Below are 23101 nucleotides of genomic sequence, written 5' to 3' on the forward strand. Positions count from 1 at the left end.
CCCGGCCAGTGCTGACTTTAGGATGTGGGTCCCCAACAATGCCCACTGTATGTATAATTACAAGTAAAACTTACTTAGTCTTCCATAATTCATTTCATTTCAGTGTGAGATGCACAATTTTTTTACAGAATCAGAAATTAGTTAATTGAGAACACCTGTGATAACTACATCCACGCCACCTGGCACTGCACACCGGTGAATCACTTCAGGCAAAAACATCGCTGACAAACTAGCTCTCCTTCTTGGCAGCTGCATCCCACCATCCCCAACACTTTCCGAACGCCACCACTGCCAGCTTATTAAGACACCTAAGCCATTACTCATCATGTCAAATTATTTTTAAGCAAACAATCCACATGAACAGGAAATCAGGAAACTCCATAACCAAAGAACTTTATCCATGAGTCATTAATTGCACAGCAGGAGTCTGTGTGTCTGTGTAGCTCACCGTGACCTCGAGGAAATCTCACTGAGAAAAGCAAAATAATAGGACTTTTGAAAAGGCTGTGGATCGAAAAACAGGAAACTATGATTTAGTTTAGTTGGACATAAACAACTTATTCACAATTTAAAACTTTCATCTTTGCCATTTTAAGCTCTGGTCAAGCAAGCCTATTTAAAGGATAGCATTCTTTATTAGCAAGCGATGGATTGGCGTCATTACCCGACAAAGAATAAAAAATATGAGACAGTTTACTGTGACAGATAAAACTTGGTTTATTGTGGTGAGTGAATCACTGGTGTCATTTGAGCACAAGTTGACACTGTTTCCCGTGCTAAGTCATGTGGCTGTTTTCCTAAAACCTCAGCAGATTCAGGTAGCCTGACACGAAGCATCTTTCATGATTAATGACACACCGAAGGCAAAATTCATATACAACTAAAAATTCATTGCAGCTGAAATTGAAAGAGATTGACTTAACCTGACTGTATTTTCACATTGGCCCTGACAGCGAGGTAATCACTCATTTCAGATGAGTGACGTGAGACAAAGTAGCAGCTTTAGGGAGACAAGGTAGACAGGATCAGTAGCAAGTTCCCATTTAAGCGATGAGGGGAACTTTAGACAGAATTTCTATCAAATAGTGCTTGGAGTAAAGTGTGTACTTAATCAGTCACTTAGCATGACCAGCAAGCTAATTTTTCAGAAAAGGCTATAACTCATGTCAGAGATCAATATTTGTCTGTAAAATAATGAACTTCCCACAGACAAAGCGTTTGGTTTGTCATGAGCGCTGCAGTATTACTGATGCTGCAGGTGTTGTGGAATTTACTCAATATCATAATGTTCACTGGTTTTCATTATTAGCTATGAAAAGCGCATCAATAAGCAGGGTTGCCCTTCAATGGCATTCTTAGGTCATGATGTGTTTGTGTTTTCAGTGATTTCTTATCAGTTAAATCATCATGAGCCAGCCAGGCTCACAGCAGGACTGTTCAGATGTTGGGAAGGACAGAGGACGATGGTTCCAACTCTTGTCTGTCTCTCCTTATATATTCATTTATTTGTGAGCTTGTGTCCGTATCCGAGATCTGTATCTACTCTATTTAGTTCACCTGTACCCGCCTCTGGCTTTTTTTTAAGCCCTGACTAAACACTTAAACTTGCTCCCTTTTTAGCATCAGTGGCTTTTCTAGAAAACTATGTAGATATTAGGATTTTGATTACTTTTATTTCATTTAAACGTGTGGTCGTGTCTTTACTTCTTTGCTTGACTTTTAAATGCACAAAAAACTCACAACCTCAAACTAAATACTAAAGGATTTTGTTTTACCTCAATTCAATATCTTAAATCCATGGCTCCAAATGACCCTAAATCAGGGTTATCTGGTTCAGTTATATTGAATGTTGACGATAAAAAAAAGTTCTTGATCGAATTTGTATCTTTAAAAAAATTGAATTTTGAAATGTATAACCATGATAATAAAAGTCATATGTAAGCTTCTCCCGATATGATATGCATTTATGACTCTTTTATCTCACTTTAACCATCTGTCCAAGAGTACAAAGTCACAGACATCACCACTCATGAACGTTATGCACCGTATGGCTGTGGTAATGCAACAAACTTGTAGCGTCAGGGACGTGGTGGCATATGATGTTTTCAACTTGCTCAACCACTGTCTCCTCCCTCGCCTCCTTGCCTGTCGTTTCTTAGGCTATCCACTCAGTTGCCTGGCATCACGAGGGCAAGCAGTTCATTTGCAGTCACTCAGATGGAACTCTGACCATATGGAACATCAGAGGCCAGGGCAAGCCCATACAGACAATCACACCACACGGTAAGTCGCGGAAGGCGCGCACACACACACACACGCACACACACACACACACACACACACACACACACACACACACACACACACACACACGCACACGCACACACACGCAGGCTGTGTCTGAAATCACTACCTGACCCACACGTTTAATACTTTGTCATGTTTACATACAATTTTCATACAGGAATTCAGGGAGAGGACCAGACACTTGTGCAGGGCAACTGGAGGACACAATGTATTAAACAGGAAGTGATCTGCAGCTAGATGCATGATGGTCTCATCATACAATGCTTTTGGAATTCTATGTTAACTATCTGGAAGCTGATCTACAAACATACTGCAAGCATATGATAATTCAGTGGTTTTATCTTTGAAGACATTTACATGGCTCCAATCTCAACTAATACAATGTCCTGAACCTAATTTAACTCTTAGTACATCTAAGTTTATAAGGAGTGTCGGAATTCAATATTTGATCTTGATTCCTGACAGTAAACATCGTAACCATCACAGAGTGAGACATTTTCTGTGCGACGGTCAAAAAACGTGAATCAAAATATTCTCGTATCAGTGCATTTGTTGTGCAAAACCTCCCAAAAAATGGCTCAGGACTCCCACGGAGAGTTGTGAGATGAACCTAAAGGGGTGTGTGATGTTTACTGACACAGCAAATGAGATTTTTTTTTTTTTTGCCACAGTTCCATGTTAACTTGTTTTCAACCTTTGCTTAATTTGTGAAATATTGACTATCTTTCCCTCTTTGCTTTTTTAGAACATGTTCAGATTAAACAGACTTATAGAAATGCAGCCTGTGATGATGCGTTGCAAGTAGACTTTGCTTTGTACTGAGGGATCTGAACAAAAACGTTGGTCACCACGTGTGTGAATATACCATATACCTTTAAAAATACGTGAGGACATCAAATTTCATGTGTTGTATCCATATGGAGATTGATACATCAGTGTCTTTAGATCAGAGTCACCCAATTTGGGGCACTTTCTTTGCATTGTCTGCCACGGCATTTGACACGCTTCTGCTTAAAAAGTTACTATTGGGCCGATTAAAGAGTAGTATTATAATTGTTTAATTCAGAATGTAAATTTTGTGTGAAATATATTAGATTTGAATGAAATATAAACATTTATTTTTGGCCCGCTGCCCTCCAACCAGATCAATCCTTGGCTCTTCACAGGAAAGAATTTGACTACTTTTTCTTTAGATCATCACATAAAACAAATAAAGCCACTGATTCTGATTACTTACAGGTCTTATATAATACGGTATACTTTTACAGTTCACTGTTACCACTGCCTTCTGTGAGACGTGCTCTCGTTGTTGCCATACATCAAGAGTCTCCCTGCACATGGCCCCCTGGTTGTTTCCTCATTTCATTTAGAGGATTATTGTCAGTTCAATTATGCCCTGCCTCTGTTTGCTTTACTTCGTGCCCACATGCACATTTGTTAGTGCCGGTGCTGTTTATTTCCTGCAGAAAGCGAGTCTGCTCTTTTGAAGATGAATTCTAATCCATACTCCTCTGTCCCACACACACACCTACTCATCTCACAGAGTACTTTGACAGTTCACCCAGATTAAGGACCTGGAAGGAATAGACAGAGTGTGTGACAGCGGCGACTGGACAGAGAGAGCAAGAGAGGAACAAGGAAAGGATTTAAATCAAAGGAAGGAACTTCTAACCAGTTTCTCAAGCTGGTTTAGTGTGTTGGGGACTGCAGAAAGGATTTCACCACACAGGCTTTTTAATTAGTTGTTTCTCCCACTGCTATATGCATAATTAGTTTGGTATTTAATGGCCAATTATGCAAATTCCTTTGACAGATTTAAGGCTTATAAGTGCTCCTTTAATTGTCTTTTTCGATATCCGTTATTTAGATGTTGTTATTAAAAGTGTTCTTTATTATACACACCTGCATTCGGGCTCACTTGGTAATATTTTAGACACATTGAACCATTTACTGTGCATTGTGATACAAAACTATGCGCAGGTAGGCACGGATGTGATGAATGTGCAAATGTCCTTCGCAGTGACGTCTCTGGAGGTTGGAATAGATGGGTTCTGTAAATCATCCATGATTTTCACACCTTCTTTGCATGTCCCGGCCTCTGCATTAGTCTTTCTCCTCTCTGATGAATAGGCTTCTGTTATTGTCTGACGACTGTTCAGCGCAGCATTTTAAGTGCAGCTTCTGGGGGGAAAAAGAGATGACAGGAGAAGCAAGATGAGAGAGAGGAGGTGAAGAAGAAGTGAACCGGCAAACTAAAGTAACTTCTGTTTGTTCTATTTTAGGAAAACAGCCCAAGGACGGGAAGAAACCAGAGCCTTGTAAACCCATTCTTAAAGTGGAGTACAAAACAACTAGAAATGGGTAGGGTCCCTCTTTCTCTCTCTCTCACACACACACACACACACACACACACTAATATACACTTGCGCACATGCACACATGCTTGGGCATGAATGTATTTAATTAACTCAGCTGTGACGTAAGACACAACAAGGTTATTTACATGAGTTAATAACTCATGCAGAGGCAGTGAGTTACAAATGTATGCTTCCCTTGGAGAAGGAGCTGCCCACAACTTCCCACAAGTCTTATATCAATCCTGCTGAACAAACCATTTCCTAGCAACAACACTTCTTTCTACTTAACTATCAGGCTGTAATGTAAGTGATAAACTCTGTGTGAGGTGTGTTGATATTGAATTCAGAAACTCTCACTCCTCCTCGCATCACAGTCTTCTTCAGCTCCACCTCTGTTGTCATTTACTGTGTATCAGGACACCTTACATATACTGTACCATAATATACTGTGTAGTTACTGCACACACACACACACACACACACACACACACACACACACACACACACGCACACACACACACACACACTAAAATCCTAATTCTTTTAAAGGTAAAATCAAATTAACTCATGGTTTCTGGTAACGTGTACCAAATCATAAGGCAAATCCTTAAAGTCAGTTTACCTGCTGGTTCCATTAAACATTATCATTATTTAATGTGTAAGAATATACAATATTTAAGAATAACTATATTCTTAAATAAAACACTTTCATATTAAAACCTTTATGCCTGTGCTGTGTGTGTGTGTGTGTGTGTGTGTGTGTGTGTGTGTGTGTGTGTGTGTGTGTGTGTGTGTGTGTGTGTGTGTGTGTGTGTGTGTGTGTGTGTGTGTGTGTGTGTTCCAGGGAGCCCTTCATAATCTTGTCCGGTGGTCTGTCTTATGACACGGTGGGCCGGCGGCCATGTCTGACGGTAATGCATGGGAAGAGTACTGCTGTGCTGGAGATGGACTATCCTATAGTAGACTTCCTCACACTTTGTGAGACACCATATCCTAATGGTAAGTGTGTGTGTGTGTGTGTGTGTGTGTGTGTGTGTGTGTGTGTGTGTGTGTGTGTGTGTGTGTGTGTGTGTGTGTGTGTGTTTTGGTCTGCATGTGCACTTACAATACAGTATGTGTTTTAACCAGTCAGTGTTTATATGTATGAGGGTTATATTTGTACGGGAATTGTCTCCCTTTCCTTCTTTTGGACTCACACACACACACCGATACACACACACACACACACACACACACACACACACACACACACACACACACACACACACACACACACACACACACACACACACACACACACACACACACACCTTTTTGTTTTTTAATTACGTCGGATTGCTCGCCCCTGTGTTAGTGCTTTTCTGTAATGAATATGAAATTTCCCAAAGGAGCCTTCTTTTCAGTTTCATTAGCTGATGCACAGAATATTACATTTTCATTTCGTCCCTTTGAACACAATAGCCTTATATCAAAATTAAATTATTATCTTATATCCTGTGTTGGAAAGTCAACAGCTACGATATGGGATCCTGCATGTATGTAATCCTGTATTTAATCTGTGCTGCTGTGTTATCGGGCACATATACAGCCACCGAAACGATTAATGAGTTACGTAACAGTGGTGACTTCATTATGTCACTGGGTCTTTGGATTACACGATGCATTTCTGGCAGATAGTGTGTGTCTGCACATACTTCAACCATCATGAGTGATGATGTGACTGCAGATGATGCAAAATGTAACGTATACTCAAAAATGTCTGGAGGGAAAAAGCAAATGGCAGACAAAGTGCCATAACTAATACTAGTTCACACACAACAACCAGCAGACAGATGCAGTTTCCAGACAAAGAAATGATTAAAAGCGCAACTCATAAAAATAAATACAGTGTAAGTTTCTCTGGAAATAGTGTAACAAAAACTTATAGAATAAAGTCCACTTGCTTGTTTTTTTTCTAAGCTTTTGGCCACATGTCATGGCATTCCTTAAAGGATGGATTTTTCTTAGTATTGCCTGGTATTCTCAGAAAGGAATTGACGTGTCTGAAATCCCAAAACAAAATGTTTAATACGAGGGTGGATCAATAAGCTTGGAGACTGCTGCTCTTGCATGTGAACAGAGTGCACTGCCATGACGTGCACGGAGCAGGAGGAAAGTTGAACCCTAATGAGTTCAACACCAAGTTCTACTGTGATGTAAAGAGGCATCTGAGGAAAAACTTTGAGTGTAATTGACCTGAACTGTGGCGCTATGGCAGATGGGTTCTTTAACATGACAGTCCGTCCTTTCACAACGCACTGAAAACACACAAGTTTCTCGACCACAACAACATAATTGTTGCTCCCCACCACCCCTACTCACCAGATTTGGCTCCCTGCGACTTCTTTCTGTTCCCCAACGATTTGTTACATACTTTTATGTGCGCTCTCTGTTCAAGTTTCCTGTGTGTAAAGAATTGCTGACGCACTGGACGACTGCTCATAAAAACTTGTGTAACTCCGGTGCTGATTTTGAACAATCGACAAAATTGTTAACACTTACTCAGTAGTTATACTGTACCTTTCTCCTGCCTTGTGCATGTCACAGTGCTGCGCTCCGTTCGCGCGCAAGAACAGCAGTCTCGAAACATATTTATCCACTCTTGTACATACATTTTATAGCTGCTTAGAATTGCTTCATTCAAAAAATGCAAGGAGGACTTGAAGCCCCACATTTTTACCATTACTGTCTGGCAAATCAACTTTAATTGATATATAAATGGATCTATCCCAATCAAACAGAGAACACATGATTAGACCTAGAACAATCAGTATGTAAAGACATTCAGATCTCAGACTTACCTTTTCTCAGCCAATCCTAGGATTCTCCAATTTTACTCCCATCAGAAACAACCCTGATTTTTTAAGTAACAAAAAAACACTAAACTTCTGCACATGGACTACAAAAGGCTCATCTTAAACACATCTTCCATAATAACAGGCTGGTTTCATTCCTCCACTCGGTCCAGATGTTTGACATCGGGAGAAATCAATTCCTGGAATATCTGCAATTTAAATCATTCATTCAAACAAAATGCCATATTATGTCATCCAATCTTCCTCCCTCTACCTCAGAATGAATTAACATCACGACCTCAAAACAGCGCCTCTTCAAAATATACAGAATAATTTTACAGTCTGACTACGCTGTCCATACCATCAATAAAATGGGAACTGCACCTATCCATTACTCCTGGATCCGATTTCCACAGAATTCATTATACTGGGCAAAAAAACGTTTAAAATGAGATTTTCATATGATATCTGTTCACATTGCACACAAAACAGTCCGGATAGCTACGTTCATGCCACCTGGCACCGCACACCCGTTAATCACTTTTGGAAAGAAATCACAGAGTCACTGTCCGTCATCCTGCGCTGCCACATCCCATTATCCTCCTCACTCTGCTTACTAGGTGACCTATCAACAATCAAACTGAAGAAAACAAACAATAGATTATTCCTTGTGGCCCTAACTATCGCCAAGAAAAGTATCCTCCTGAACTGGAAATCAAGGAACACCATACACATTACACACTGGAAAAACCTTCTAATAGATTACTTCTCTATGGAAAATGTATCATCCTCCATCAAAAATTCTGCAACAGATTCTCACTCGATTTGGTAATCTCTCAAACCTGAGCCCATCTATCCTGTTATCTAACTTTTGTTTTCTTTGCATATCCACAATCATAATTTAAGCGCACGCACACACACACACACACACACACACACACACACACACACACACACACACACACACACACACACACACACACACACACACACACACACACACACTTGCCTTGATACCTGAAATGAAGACAAACTGATATACTCATATGCTGTATTATATTTTAAACTTGAGTCCTTACTTATGTGCTATTGGAAGTATAATTAAAACTGACCAATTATCTCTTTATTATCAAGAAGATTTTTGGGGGGTTTGGTTAACTGGTTTGCAAGTAGTTTCTATTGTTTGGTGAATCAGCAGTGAAAGTGGACATCATTACAGTTGCTAGTCAGACTTCCCAGTTGCCAAAAGTGGGTACAGAATGTGTTCTGAACTTCAGAACCAGGGAAGTAAAAGGACAGAGACATAAAATGTCAAATAACCTTGGATTCACTGTGAGTCTTTTGACAGACCAGTTTACAACCAGACATCCTCAAATAGTACATATCTGAATGGTAGAGCCAGGTATGATATTTCCAAATCAAATATGCTAAATAAATGAAGAAGTGGAGCTACTGTCTATATGTAATGCAAAGTCCTGTGCTTTATGACTGCTGTGGGTCCCGACGGAGCTTGAGGGCAGCTTTGTATTTCTTTCCTTTCCCATAAATGTTGTTGTGGTCTTGTTTAGTGAGGCTTTGAACTCCCAGCTGCTCTGATTTAGTCGCTGTCACCAGCAAACCGATGTGGGAACTCTCAACTGGACATGTGATCTGGGTTAATCTACTAAAATTAAACAATATTTGGATTCATTCTCTACAAAATTGAGCAGCATAGTGAAGGCTGTACCGGCTCCGATGTTGTGCTTCTGTAGATTATGCAATTCAAAGTTATATATTCATCCATTACCACAGTTAAGTTACAAGAGACTCATCCTAAAGTGGAAATATTACATTTTACTCTCAAATGAGACTGATACAAATATTCAACCAAAGCGATATTCCCAACTGTTATATTATTCATAGATTAATATATGTAAGCGTATGGCTTTCCTGCCCTCACACCTTCAGGGCATAGAAATGATTTGCCGTATAAAGTGTAAGGAATTGATCCCATGTGGTTTTGCAGATTTCAGAGGACTTCTTTCTTGAAGAATTACAATACTGATAAGACTACAGTGTGATGAACGACTTGTCTTTGTGGGTTTCATTTTACAGATTTTCAGGAACCTTACGCTGTGGTGGTCCTTCTAGAAAAGGATTTAGTGGTGATCGACCTTGCACAAAATGGGTGAGTCTGGCACTGTTAAATAATTCTTCATCATCTTGACTCCTTTTCTTTCTTTCATGTGAGCTAAAATACTGCAGATGACCTGTTCGTGCTTCTTATCTCTGTTATTTATTGCCCCCTTCTTTTAATAATTATACAGCTTACTTTCATAATTTATATTATTTAAGGAATGTCTGGCATTTATTGAAATCCAACTTCAAGCAGGCATGCAGTACTGACAAGTACTAATGGACTGATAGTGGCAGACTGACTGATGTCATTCAGAGAGACTTTGTCTGTACTCTCCTTTGAACAGTTACCCCATATTTGAGAACCCCTATCCTCTGACTATCCACGAGTCTCCTGTGACCTGCTGCGAGTACTTTGCCGACTGCCCTGTGGACCTCATACCTGCACTTTATTCTGTCGGCTCGCGGCAGAAACGACAGGGCTACAGCAAAAGGGTACGATGCAAGAAAGCTTTATGTTGTAACACTGGGTCTTACTGCTGATGTTGTTCCCTTCTTTCTCTGAAACCTTAACAGACAATCTTTCATATCATATCCATGGTGAATATCAGGCTTTGGGATGAGACACAGAGAATTAAAGAGAAAAGACTTCTTTCCAAGATTACAATTTTGCACAGACAGGCAAAAAGGGGGAAAAGGAAAACTCATTTGTCAGGGAAGAAGAGATATTAATTTGTTCTCAGGTTGTACGTAGTGTATCCACAACACATTCATTTTGACTGGAGGTACTTTAAGGAGTGGAACAGATGTTGTGTCCTTAAAATTGTCTCAAATCCACAGAGGTTTCCTGGTAATACTGTTCAGTATTAATAACAAGAAAAACGGAAATTTACTTAAAATAAAAGACCATTTAAACCCAAATGAATAGTTTTATTAATTCAGTTTAATTGCATGCTTTTCTTTAGAATTGTACACTTTTGCAAGTTCAGTTGACCCACTGTTCTAAGACTAAAAGCCTCTAAGTTTGTAAAAGGAATGAAAGTTATTTATTGAAAGTGCACCAGTTTAATCGTATCGCCAGTATTTAGCAAACACTTGAGAAACTAGTGTCATCAGCCTCAGCTTCAATCTATGTTCAGTGCTAACCAGCAACTGTAAGCATGCTATCAGGCTAAACTAAAGGACAAACCTGGTAAACAATACATGCTAGACATCACATTGTTAATATTGCCACTGGAAGCATGAACGCATGTCACTGTTACAATTATCTCTAAGCACCACTGTGCCTCACGGGGATGCCAGCATAACTTTAAGATAGTTTTTTTTAAGTAGTCCCTGTTATTAGTATTAAATATTTTGGAAACTTCTCAGAAAACAGAAATTATTCAGGAATTACAGAGCTGTAATATGGGCAGATGTTAGTAAAATTGATTAAATGCTATGTGCCATCATTGAATGCCATCAAATCATCATTTATTTATTTTTTGTATTTTTTTTTTAAGTAATTAAAACAACCTATGTAATACCTCACCTATCACAAATACACGATGCATAACAGTGTAAAACTATCCTGAGGGTGCAATTTTCCTTCACGTCATTGTGGATGATGGTGTCATAAAAAAGCTAAATGGCTAAATTAGAAATGTAAATGTCCCACACTGCACCCTCTAACCATCATGCGCTCCAAGATCAACAAGGTTGCATGATAAAGGCTACATTAATACATCGATGTGCATACTAGAGATGCAAACTGCATTCAGTTTTGAAATTTGTCCCTGTGTTACTAAAGTATATTTCTCAATGTTTCCATGAAGCTAAATGGACCATATAACTGTCATATTACCGAATGATCCTCCTCTCTTTCTGCACACCTCCTCTCTCCTCTCATTCTCGTCTCTTATCCCTGTATCATCTGAGACAGACCCCCTGCTCCTTCAGCCATTATGTATGCTTATGTTCTTTTCCCTGTCGCCTTGCTCTCGGTTTCTGTCGGAAATGTCAGCATGTTCTAACCCAAACTGGGAACCCAGCGTCTTCTTTTTTACTTTTTTTTTTCTTCTAAGCACGAGCCATACTTAGCTCCAGGAGGGCATTCTCACATAAAGATCACCATGAGTCATCCTGGTGACCTTTGTATGTGTCAACGTGTTCAAAGCCAAGCCCCCACTAACGCACACACATACTCACAGATGGAGGCACACACTCTCTGAGGTGCATAATGTATAATTGCAAGTCACACTGAGAGACGTACACAAAGGATTTCAACCTGTTTTCGCAAGCAGCCTCGCACATACAGTTTTATCACATCGTCGGTTTCTAGAATCAACGTGTTTTATTGACACGCCGTTTATTGACAGAGCTGCTCCTGTACTATATCATTCACTAATGCAGTGTGTGTGTCTGCTGTTTATCCAGGAATGGCCTATTAGTGGTGGAAACTGGGGTCAAGGCACACAAAGCTACCCAGAGATCATCATTACTGGGTAAGATAATACTGATTTCATTAGCATTATCGTTATTATCCTGCTGCAATTACTTTCACCTCTCCGCCACTGTCAGGTCACCACAGCGAGGGAGCTTTTTCTTAAACACTTTACTGTAGGCCTTCATGTATTCCAATCATGTGCACTTTGCTCCATTTTGATGTTTATTATCCCGTGCTAAGCTGTCAACAAGGCGAGAAGGGGCGTTTTTAACAGATCACAAGCACTGAAGAAGTGACATTGAGGTATGGGTTTGGCAGCAGGAGGCTCGTGCTCCTCTCCTCTCCTGCCTCCCTCTCTTCTCTCCCCTGGACCGAATAACATTACTATTCTGTCCAGGCTTCTTTCTCTGTCTAAGAACGCCACAGCCTGCAAAATATTTCTCTCCCAATCCACTCAGCTGAATTGGCAACAAAGCAAACAGAGATAAGGGAAAGAGGAGAGAACTAACAACCAAAATACAGCACATGACATTTTTCTGGACATCAAATCTCAAAACTGTCAATTATCAAGAGTTTAACATTCTTTTACTAACCCAATTAATGGTACATGGCCAGAAGCATGTGGACATCGCACCTTAATTTGCTGGAAAATAAATGTTTTCCTTCTCCAAAATGTTGCTACAAAGTTGGAAGCACGCTTTTGTCCTCAATATAACTGGATATAATGGCATGAAGATTTCCCGAAAATTTAACTCGGTGGCTAACAGCTGCAAAACAAAACTCATTTTAATTTTGATATTTGTTGTATATTTTCTTCCTGGAAATTTGGTTGTAAATGCTTTTGAACCGAAAAGTCATCAAAAATATTTTTATTTAATTTTTATTTAAGGCTTTTTTGAAAGATATTCCTGAGACTTCTTTACTGCTGCAAATCTTACAAATTGTCTGTTTTTGTTTGATCAAACTGAAAATATAAGTTAGAACTCGGTGTTTTGTTGTACAAGACAACACAACACTAAAACTAAACTAAAAAAATGTTCTTTCAATTTTTTTCTCCTGTTTTCAACGCTCACATTTTCCAGGCATGCTGATGGAACTGTGAAGTTCTGGGATGCCTCTGCAAGTAAGTTCTGCTCATAAATTACGAGCATTGTTTCTTAAATCACCTGTGTTGAATTTTCAAACAGTAGAGGACAGTGTGCGCTTCAAATAAACTTTGAAATAAAAAAGCGGAAAGTAAGAAAGAAAATATCACTTTAGAAACTTGAGTAATAAATAAACGCTTTCTGAAAGGACATTTTCTGTATAGAAACAATAGTATTTGCAGACTTAAACAACGTTAAAGAGCTAACATATTTTTGTTAAGTTTTAATTTATTGCAGTGACGATCACTTCTGTATTGTTTAAGGCACCCCATTACCTCGTGTAGCATTCGGTTCTAAATGTCTGAAATGCCTCGATTGCAACTACTGCTTTCTTTTTCTCTCCTGTTTTTTCTAGTAATGCTCCAGGTGCTCTATAAACTCAAGACAGCCAAGGTGTTTGACAGGAACCGGTCTAAGGACGACAAGGGCAGCACTGAGGTGTCAGATGAAGACCCCTTCGCCATACAGATCATGGCCTGGTGCCCCGAGAGCAGGATGCTGTGTGTGGCCGGGGTGTCAGCCAATGTTATCATCTACCGCTTCAGCAAGCTGGAAGTAACTACTGAGGTGGTGCAGGTGGGTAACGGTTTAAAAACATTTCTTCTCAACTTTCAGAAAACACATCTCTTTTCCCTTATATTCTCTGTCTTTCTAGGTCTGTTTGAACGACACAAGCACAGTCATAAAAAACCAGGGACTTAATGTGACCATGAAGCCCTCCATCACCAAACACGATGCTTGTGTTTGTTATGAATAGCCCTCACCCCTCACTTTCTCCCAGGCTTTAAGATACTGAGACATATGCACAACCACACACACATGCACTCACAGATCTGCCTGGTCAAGGGCAGTATGGTTACCATGCCAACAGACAGAGCGGTGAACAAGCAAAGTTACACCATCTTAATCTGCCTTGATAGCGATGTAAGTGCTAATGTCGGTGTGATGGGAGTCAGTGTTTAATGAAATACGGAGAAATGAAGTTTAATCACTGTTATGCTCACAGCTCCTACTTTATGTTACAAGTGAGAGGGTGCGTGCATTTATGCTTAGTTTCTGCTGTCGGTCGCCGTCAGTCAAGTGATAAATCAGTAACCAGCATGATACTGTATTTATTTAAAAGTCTGGCAACATTTTTCTTGGCAAGCAGTCCTCGCTGTGGTGTTGTTGCACCAGACTTCACAGAGATCTTGTCAATCATAGTATGTGGGCAGTACTGTGATTTGTTTATCTGATGCTCTTTTTGTGTTCTTTGTTTTAAATGTCCAAATCTTCAACTCCTCCAAACAAACAGCAAAAAAAAAAAAAAAAAAAAAAAAAAAAAAGTTTTGCCGACTTCTATGCTTTGTTTAGAAGCACCTTGGTAGCAGCTGAAAGAGACAGATTCAAGTCAGTCACTTTCATGTTTCTTGAAGCTTTGCTATTTGACTGCAAATGAGCACCAATGCATGTGTCAGGGAAATTTCAGGCCCTTTTCTTCAACTCCATGTGTTGCGATGTGGATCAGGACTAGATATGCAGCAGTAGTGAGCTGTAATTAGGAGAACAGGCTCCCTTTGCGCAAGGTCGAACACCTCTCTATAACCTTGCAGAAAAGGACAGTAGTGGAGGACGGAGACAGGCAGGAGACAGAATCTGAAGGAGGGCACTGATCACTCTTCACTCCCACATGTCAGTGGGGCTAATGAGACGGACAGAATGCAAAGGAGAGAAGCTTATGGGCATTGTGTGTGTGTGTGTGTGTGTGTGTGTGTGTGTGTGTGTGTGTGTGTGTGTGTGTGTGTGTGTGTGTGTGTGTGTGTGTGTGTGTGTGTGTGTGTGTGTGTGTGTGTGCACGTGTGTGTTTAGGATTGCGTGTGTCTGCACGAAGGCGGAGGATGCAAAGGGCCTGAAGGAGGACTTAAAAGGAATTGAACATTTCAGTGTTGGAGGACCTTTTTGACTCTCAATCTGCCCACATACACACATCAACAAATCCTTATCATCAAAGTGACCCTGTGAATGCATGCAGCTGTCATTCACAGTCAATTGCCCTCTTCTCATCCTCGCAGGAATTGTTGTTTACAAGATTTGAGATCTCATTTTGACATATCCTCATTTATACATTTGCTAATATCCGCGCATGTTTTTCTGTGCACCTCGTACAGTTACTAGAGGTGCGAATGCAGTACGAGCTGAACGACATAGAGTCACCAGATGGCGGGAGTGGCGGGGGTGAACAGACATCAGCACATCCCACCCCTGGTGCATCCCCTCAGACGAGCGGCCCACCTTCACACCCTTCCACCAGCAGCACCAACTCTGATGGAGGCAACATGCCCTGCCTCAAGTATAAAACACACACACACACACACACACACACACACACACACACACACACACACACACACACACACACACACACACACACACACACACACACACACACATACATACATACATACATGCAAAGGCACTTACATAAACTCTCAGAAGCAGGAGCACACATACTCATACACACAAGATTCTCGCCTTTTGCCTCAAGCACACTTGCACAGACTTCTTCAGCGCCTAAAGCATTCTCAGCCACAGCCTCCCCATCATTCCCTTGCAACCACTGATGGCAGACCCTCAACACACAACTGCCTCAGAACCGCAGCTGCACCACTTATCACTCTCTTTATTAAACATTTCTTCAATGTCTCTCCCTTTTTCATTTATTTTTTGTTTCTCTTGCTGTCTCTTTTTTGCCCCCATTCTGCCTCTCTACAGAGTGCGCAGTACTCCTTTGAAGCAGTCTCCAGGATACCAGGTAGATTTGGTGGTCCAGTTAGTGTGGGTGAGCGGAGAGCCTCCTCAGCAGATCACAAGTCTGGCGCTCAATTCCTCCTACGGCCTGTAAGTACACACACAGTAACATTTTAGTCGAGACTTAATCTCTTCTGGGAAGTTGGGAACCTGGATTTATTTTATTTATATCAAGCAGTTTCATCTCCAGTTAAAAAGTAATATGACTTCAATTTGTAAAACGCCATCTTATAGGGAGAGCAGACACACGTGCAGTTGTGTGGTTCAAGAAGTAACAGCTCAAGGAATACGGTGACAGCCAGGACTGTCAACACAGTTTATGGCAGCCAGAAAAATGTTGACATTCCAGCTGTTTTTGTGCTCTGACGACATTGTTTTTATCTTTGAAAACTAAATCAAGTCCCACAACCACATTTCTCAAAATAACCTTTTTATCCTTGTTTCTCAAACTTTTTTTTCCCTCCTGCTTCCTTCACTTCTTCTCTGACTTTGTCATCCCTCCCCAGATTGGTGTTTGGCAACAGTAACGGTCTGGCGGTGGTGGACTACGTCCAGAAGACAGTAGTGCTCAACTTAGGGACGGTCGAGCTTTACGGTTCCAATGACCCCTACCAGAGACAGCCCCGCTCGCCAAGAAAGACACGACAACCTTCTGGAGGTAATAAGGAAAAAGGGAGAAGAAAGATACCAGAAAGACAAACAACTTAAACTTTTCTGATTTTTAAAAAAAAAATTTACTTAAAGTAAAGCAGCCATATTATTTTATGCCCACACATGACTAATCACACATCCAAGCTTTTTTTTTGCCCAATCTCAAAATTCAGTTGATTGTGCACCAAACTTTCAAGTCACTCTGAGATAATCAAGGGATCGTGAAGACCGCAGTCATCCCCAGTGTATTTGCACTCAGCAACTAAAGTTATTATTTTAATTATACCAAATGTTTCTTTAATTTTAGAGCTCTCATTAAGTTTACAGAAGCACAATACATGCTGTGTATGTAAATAAAAGATTGTGTAAAAAGTACTGCAGTAAAATCTGATCCTCATTGCCAATATCATATTTGAAAGTTTTTTTTAGACTTACTGTTTGTTCACGTCTGGCTACTAAAGCCATTAATTGATTGTGTTCTCTCTGCTCTACTTACATTTGACTTTGACTGTGGTCATCTACCATGAAGAAAATAACTGGCACAGCATCTAACTGAGCTGAACATGGATTTTCGAGTCCTGCTTTTGTCTTAAAGGTGAAAATGAAACAATCAGGAAAAATTGCACAGAACATTACTCTTTATTAATTAGTCAGCTTTTGGTGTTGACCATATAAGCACAGTGAATCTCATAGGAACTACAGTCGAATCTGGCCCGTCTTTCCATCACACAGGTGTAGGTTTTCATTGAACATGATGACTAGTTTTTGCCACTTGAGCTTACCTTGCAGGTCCGTCGTCCCTGATCTAATCTGTAAACCAATCCGAATATGAGAATGAATGCAGCGACTCACATTGCATTTCAAATGATCCAGCCTCAGTTCACAAAGCTGATGCATGACAGAGCACTTTGGCATCACAAATACTTACTCTTTCTTTGGACTTTGATTGACTTTGTCTGTTTATTTATCCACCTCTCTCTGTCTCTGTCTCTTTGCCTCTCATTCACACATACACTCTCACAGCCCATCCCTTTTACACACATCGCCAATGCAGCTTTACAGTACCACTGATGGACGATAGGGTCTCTCAATGTGGACACACTGCCCCCATGTGTTGGACAATGGCAACGCAGCTACATAGACGATGCCGCAGTGTCATGACGACAAACTGCTCATACTTAAGCAAAAGTTTGATTGAATGTGTCCGTGGATGCTGAGAGATTTATTTTTTATGTATAGTAGTTTATGCATGATTATGTTAGGCAGCTATGTATGCAGGAACAGACACTAACTAATGTATACACACCAACACATACACAGGAAGATGCAATTGTAAATACGCATAGAGCATCTGGTGTCAGTGACTGGTGAGCCGTGGGCTGGCACCTGTCAGGGCTTGGCGAGTGTGAGCAGTAATCAGGCGTCCAGCTGTGTTTCTTCTGCCAACAGGGACTGCTGTCTGCTTGGCTTTCTGCCTCATAGGACAAAGTCTCTCACGCACACACACACACACACACACACACACACACACACACACACACACACACACACACACACACACACACACACACACACACACACACACACACACACACACACACACACACACACTTATACCCAAACATGCACGCGATAAAGGGCGGAATTAGCTTTCAAAACGGATTAAAAAACACATTGCAATTGCACATAACGGAGTTTCTGGCGCACTCATCTGTTGGTCAGTGCTCCTGACAGGTGAAGAGAACTGTAGACATAGAGGTCATTTATCTGCACATATAGTCCAGTCTAATCTCTGGAAAACATGTTGCTGTCCCAGTTGATATCTTAGGTTATCTTTGAGATTGCAGTATATGATAAAATAAAACCAGTATGAGTTATTCATACATAGAATGAACACCCCATTGGATCTTTTTGACCTGCCTGATTTTGGAAGTAATGATGGATTGTGCGATCTCTGCTCCAGGTCTGTGCGACATCAATGAGGGCTCGGCCACATCAGAGGACCGCTGCAAGTCCCCTACTTCAGGTAACATGTCCTTCAGCGTCTTATTGAAAAAGAAAAAATACATATAACAGAGGCTTTGTGCTGCCGAGACGTAAAACCCAACAGCGAACCTCTACCTCAGTCTTTAGAAATGCACTGTTTGACTTTCATGCCGAACGTTTATCGGTTTTTGAGAGTATTTTCCCATTTCTGAATGCGTTCTTTTACCACTTTTCAGAGTTCAATGAACAGGAATAAATTTGTTTTAATCTTGCTCAGTATCCTGGAACACTGGGCTATAGTTCTGTATTCAATCTCTGTGATGCTAAATTAATGGGACTGCAAAGAATTGTAAATTAAATGAAACTATAAAACAAAACTGCATTCTGGGAGAGAAACCCATTAATTTACATTAATCAGAATATTAGTTGAAAAGAAGACATTCTTGTGTACTTTCTCATATTCAGTAACTGCATAATCTTCAGCAGGCAAATATATCGTATTGCTTGCCAAGATTATGTGAATCCACTTTTGATTTGGATTTGGAGCAGTGATCTCCTTTCAGTTAAACATTTAAATGTGTCTGGGCGCACCATATAAATGCAGATTCTTCTAGATACATTATCATATCAAGCAGCTTTCATAAGTACATGCCCAGACGAAAGCAAACAAAACAGATTGTGCTGTCGGTAAAAACATAATTTTTTTTTATCATCAACTTTGTCGTAACCTTACGCCACCTCTAAGTTCAAATATACAGCCTCAAGATGATCGAGGAGAAGAACTACATTGTGTTTTGCATCATTAAAATGCTCTGCTGCTCTTTTACTTGCTTCCATGTCATTAGTATTTCAGCTGAAAGTGCTTGAAGAGAGAACAGCCCAGATTCATCTCATTAGGGGTAACTTGGCATTAGCACAGTGAAAATAAGGAGCTTTATAAAAAGGTCAGACAGAAAACAAATCTCAAAGTCTGCTCACTGCTGTTTTCAGGTATGATGGCTGTCCCAACCCCCGTGTCTGGTGCCACCAGACTGTGGTCTGATACATCTGTCTGCTTTGCATTATTCATGTGACAGAGTGATGAGGTGCTTTCCTGCAAAAACCGTCTGCTTTAACTTGTCATTTATTCTAGGCCAAAGTGTTTTTGTGCGAAGCCGTAAACTCTAGTGGCAGAAGAAAAACACTATTTGGAGTTTTGCCGATTTTACCTTAAAATAAGTTGCAGTGTGATGCATTAAGAATAGATATGTTCAAGGATAATGTTTCCTTGCTAAAGAAGATTCTTGTGGAAGTGGCTGTAATATTATGCTATAATCTCTCAGTAATTAATCTGTTAATCGTTGCTCGAGTTCACAAAACAAGGTATTTGAGTGAAACTAGTGTCCTGAACCAACATTTTTCAAATTAAATGGCCATTTTGCTGCTCTGGACAAAAAACAAAAACATTAAATAAAAACTGCGACAGCCTGTATATCGTAAAAAAAACAATAAAAACAAAGGGTGTTTCTAACTGTACGTTTACTGTACTTTCCCCCCCCCCCGCCCCACCCACCACGCCCAAAAGTGTTGATGTCAAACAGCAATCTGCAGCAATTCTACAATGGAGGTGGTAGAGGAGGTAAGATTGGGCAGAAATGTCCATGACAAGCTGTGTAGGCAGAACAAACATGGTCCAGATTTGGTCCCCCTGTTTTGTTTTGTTTTTGTTGTTGTGGAGAAACTGTCTCTGTCCTCCGTGTCCATAGTCACCACAGTGGGAAATAGACTAGAAGTTCCACTCTACTTGTGGGTTAGCCTCTGTTCTACTATCTTTTGGTTCTCTCAATATCTCATCATGCAGCTTTTTTGTTCGTTTACAATGACAGGATGTTTTTATTTGATATTTGAGTACACAACAATGTGGATAGAAAATCACACTCGGAGGAATTATAGCTCTTGGGACAGAGGCTAACCTGGAGTTAAGGTGTGACTGCAGCTCTCTGTAGACACAGTAGTTGTCTGATATACATCTTGCATGCTACATGTATGTACCACGAGTGTAAAACTGTAAATGTGCCTGCGTTTGATATCTGTCGCGTTATGATTGTGTATAGTACGGTACGATCGCACCGCAGAATGGAGCGCAACTCATCTGCCCCACTGTCTCGTTATGTACCTCCGGTGTGTGTTGAGGAACAATCACTTATAAACCATTATTTGGTCACATTTAAGCTAACTGACAAGTCAAAAAAAAGGATGGAGGGTATTCGATATCCCACACCTTTTCAGATGTAAGTGACAATGAGTAAGTACAATATCTACAGTGTCTGTTGTATTTCATGATGGATTTGTCATCTTTGCCTTGGCTTGACCCAAAGCCAATGTTGTGGATTCTTCTTAGCTTGCCTTAGCATTACCTCACTGAAATAGTATGTTCAAAATCGAATCGTTCACATAACTTGCTTTGTTACGACCCCAAAAACTAACGCAGGTCTTTTCTTTGGTTTTGCTTAATTATACATCTTCTAACCTCCTAATTTGCATGTCCCCATTCCTCAGTTTAGCTTTATTGCAAATGTGAGTTTGGAAACATTACATGTTGATCATTTTTTATTATTACATAACTCTAAGTCTAGCTCCACCCAATTTCAGCCTGAGCAGAAACTGAATTAACCTGAAGAAGTGATACCTTTGTCGATACCTTATGCAAGACCCTTAAAGTTAATAGGAGGGAGAAGTAAGCCAATGGTGTGTTTTTTTTACACAAGTTAAAGACAGGAACTTTGATTGTCAGTGTGGTGTCACATTTTTTAATTATACCCTTTAATAACAATTTTCTAAAACAGTGAAAACAAAATATGTTCTGTTAATTAACTGAAAAAAAAAAACATTAAGACAGAAATAATTGAGCTCAGTGGTATTAACACTGTCACAGATATCTATGTAAGATATTTCTATGGATTTGTGAGTTTTTATCTGTTTTTGAAGCACAAAAAGATAAATATATTATTCCTGGCCAGACACAACTTCATGACTTTATCACTATTATTATTATTGGGCGAAACATTTCAGTGCGTGCTTGATGAATGCTTCCTTTTATCATGTCAGTCTCCTACTTCTGTCTATCTTGAAAGAGAAAATAATATCTCATCTCAGACCTTCATTCACTGCCGTTTCTATTCTCTCCTTTAAGATGAATTACAAACTAGTGCTAAAAACATACCACTATCTGAAGAATACCTCCGTAACTCTAAACTATCTTCACTATCTTCTTCCGTCTCTGGTTTCATTATTTTCTGTTCCATGTTACTTCTTTGTTCTTGGTGCATGCTCTTTTGGCATGAAGGTCCTGAATGGCTGTGCAGTTTTGGATGTGTCTTACCAGTCCTCGTGCAGGGCATTGTGTGATATCAGCGTTCACGTTGTTTGTTTTGTCTGTCACAGCATGCCTCTGTGATATACAGGGTTGTCTCGGAGTCCTTAAGCAGTGTCTTCTCCTGTGTAAAGCATTTTGGCTCCTCTAAGTCAATAAAACAATCCCTTGGCACTTGATCCACAGCCTTTTGTCACTCTGGTGTATTTTAGTTTTGTGCACAATCCTAGTCCAATGCTAGCTCTCTAGCTTTGCATGGCATCGTGTGTTAGCTTAGACGTGTGTTTGTAAAGAGGGATGTTCTCTTTTTTCCAGCAAAGATGTCACGGAAATTAAGCTTGCCTACTGAGCTAAAGCCAGACTTGGGTAAGCCTTGACTTCGTGTCTCCAAACAATTTGTATGAAAATGCAGTACACTTTTGTCACTCCGACTGGACCCCACCACTTTCCAATTAGTCCAGTTCTATCTGGTTATCAGCCTCAAAATTGGCAAGCCGTGCAGATTTTCTCCTTAGTTTGCATGGGTTTGAAAGTAGCACTGATCTGAATTAAAAATGTATTAAGCTAAATCAAATTGTTCGAATCAAACTCCCATTTTCTGACCTTTGTGGGGGTTTTACTCAAGGTCAGTGGTGCTAAGCTAAACGTTGCACACCTCATCTCACTCTAAAGCTTTCTGTAACTTTTGCAGCTTTCTTTTTCTCCTCTGCGTTCTACATGTCTTTCTTTTCTCTGTCTGATTGGTTCTTTGAAATATAAATCATTTGTGTTTTGTTCAACTTTCTTACCAGGAATATTCAATGGAACGTTGTTTCATTTTAAAGGGTCAAATTAAAATGTGCAAGTGCCAAAACATTCCCCTTGTTTAAAAGTTCCAGTGTTACACACATGTAACCTTTCCGAAGGGCCAGACAGCTGTTTACTTTATACTGACTAGTGATTGGGGTTGGAACATTTTTGCATTTGATTCTTTTTTCTTCTTTTTTTTTTTTTTATTGTGTAACACAAGACCAGTGTAATGTTGTAAAATTGTCATCAATTCAGTTGTAGGTGATGCTGGTCTGTTGAAAATTTGGAGCTCTATCTGTTCTAAAAGAGCTAAAAAGTACTGCAGCCATGTAATTTTATCTCCTTACTAAATG

At 40.1% G+C, this 23101-nt stretch overlaps 1 protein-coding gene across 4 annotated transcripts in view; it reads left to right on the forward strand.

Moving 5' to 3' along the window:
* The window catches only part of stxbp5a (syntaxin binding protein 5a (tomosyn)), a 90234-nt gene that overhangs the window by 59613 nt on the left and 7520 nt on the right, over positions 1–23101 (forward strand). The window contains exons 8-21 of one of the 4 annotated variants that reach the window (XM_069701815.1): positions 2160–2283; positions 4590–4668; positions 5509–5663; positions 9593–9665; positions 9961–10108; positions 12029–12096; positions 13121–13161; positions 13539–13759; positions 15331–15512; positions 15935–16060; positions 16477–16628; positions 18585–18647; positions 20172–20225; positions 22275–22324. In XM_069701815.1, the coding sequence (XP_069557916.1) occupies positions 2160–2283; positions 4590–4668; positions 5509–5663; positions 9593–9665; positions 9961–10108; positions 12029–12096; positions 13121–13161; positions 13539–13759; positions 15331–15512; positions 15935–16060; positions 16477–16628; positions 18585–18647; positions 20172–20225; positions 22275–22324 (1536 nt within the window). The remainder of the gene's footprint in view (positions 1–2159; positions 2284–4589; positions 4669–5508; positions 5664–9592; positions 9666–9960; positions 10109–12028; positions 12097–13120; positions 13162–13538; positions 13760–15330; positions 15513–15934; positions 16061–16476; positions 16629–18584; positions 18648–20171; positions 20226–22274; positions 22325–23101) is intronic. The other 3 variants (XM_069701816.1, XM_069701817.1, XM_069701818.1) reach the window with 3 other exon arrangements.

The sequence above is a fragment of the Brachyistius frenatus genome, unplaced genomic scaffold (genome assembly GCF_029030835.1).
Source record: "Brachyistius frenatus isolate BFR_SWC_R1_liver_20210118 unplaced genomic scaffold, ASM2903083v1 Contig_38, whole genome shotgun sequence".
Classification (NCBI taxonomy): domain Eukaryota; kingdom Metazoa; phylum Chordata; class Actinopteri; family Embiotocidae; genus Brachyistius; species Brachyistius frenatus.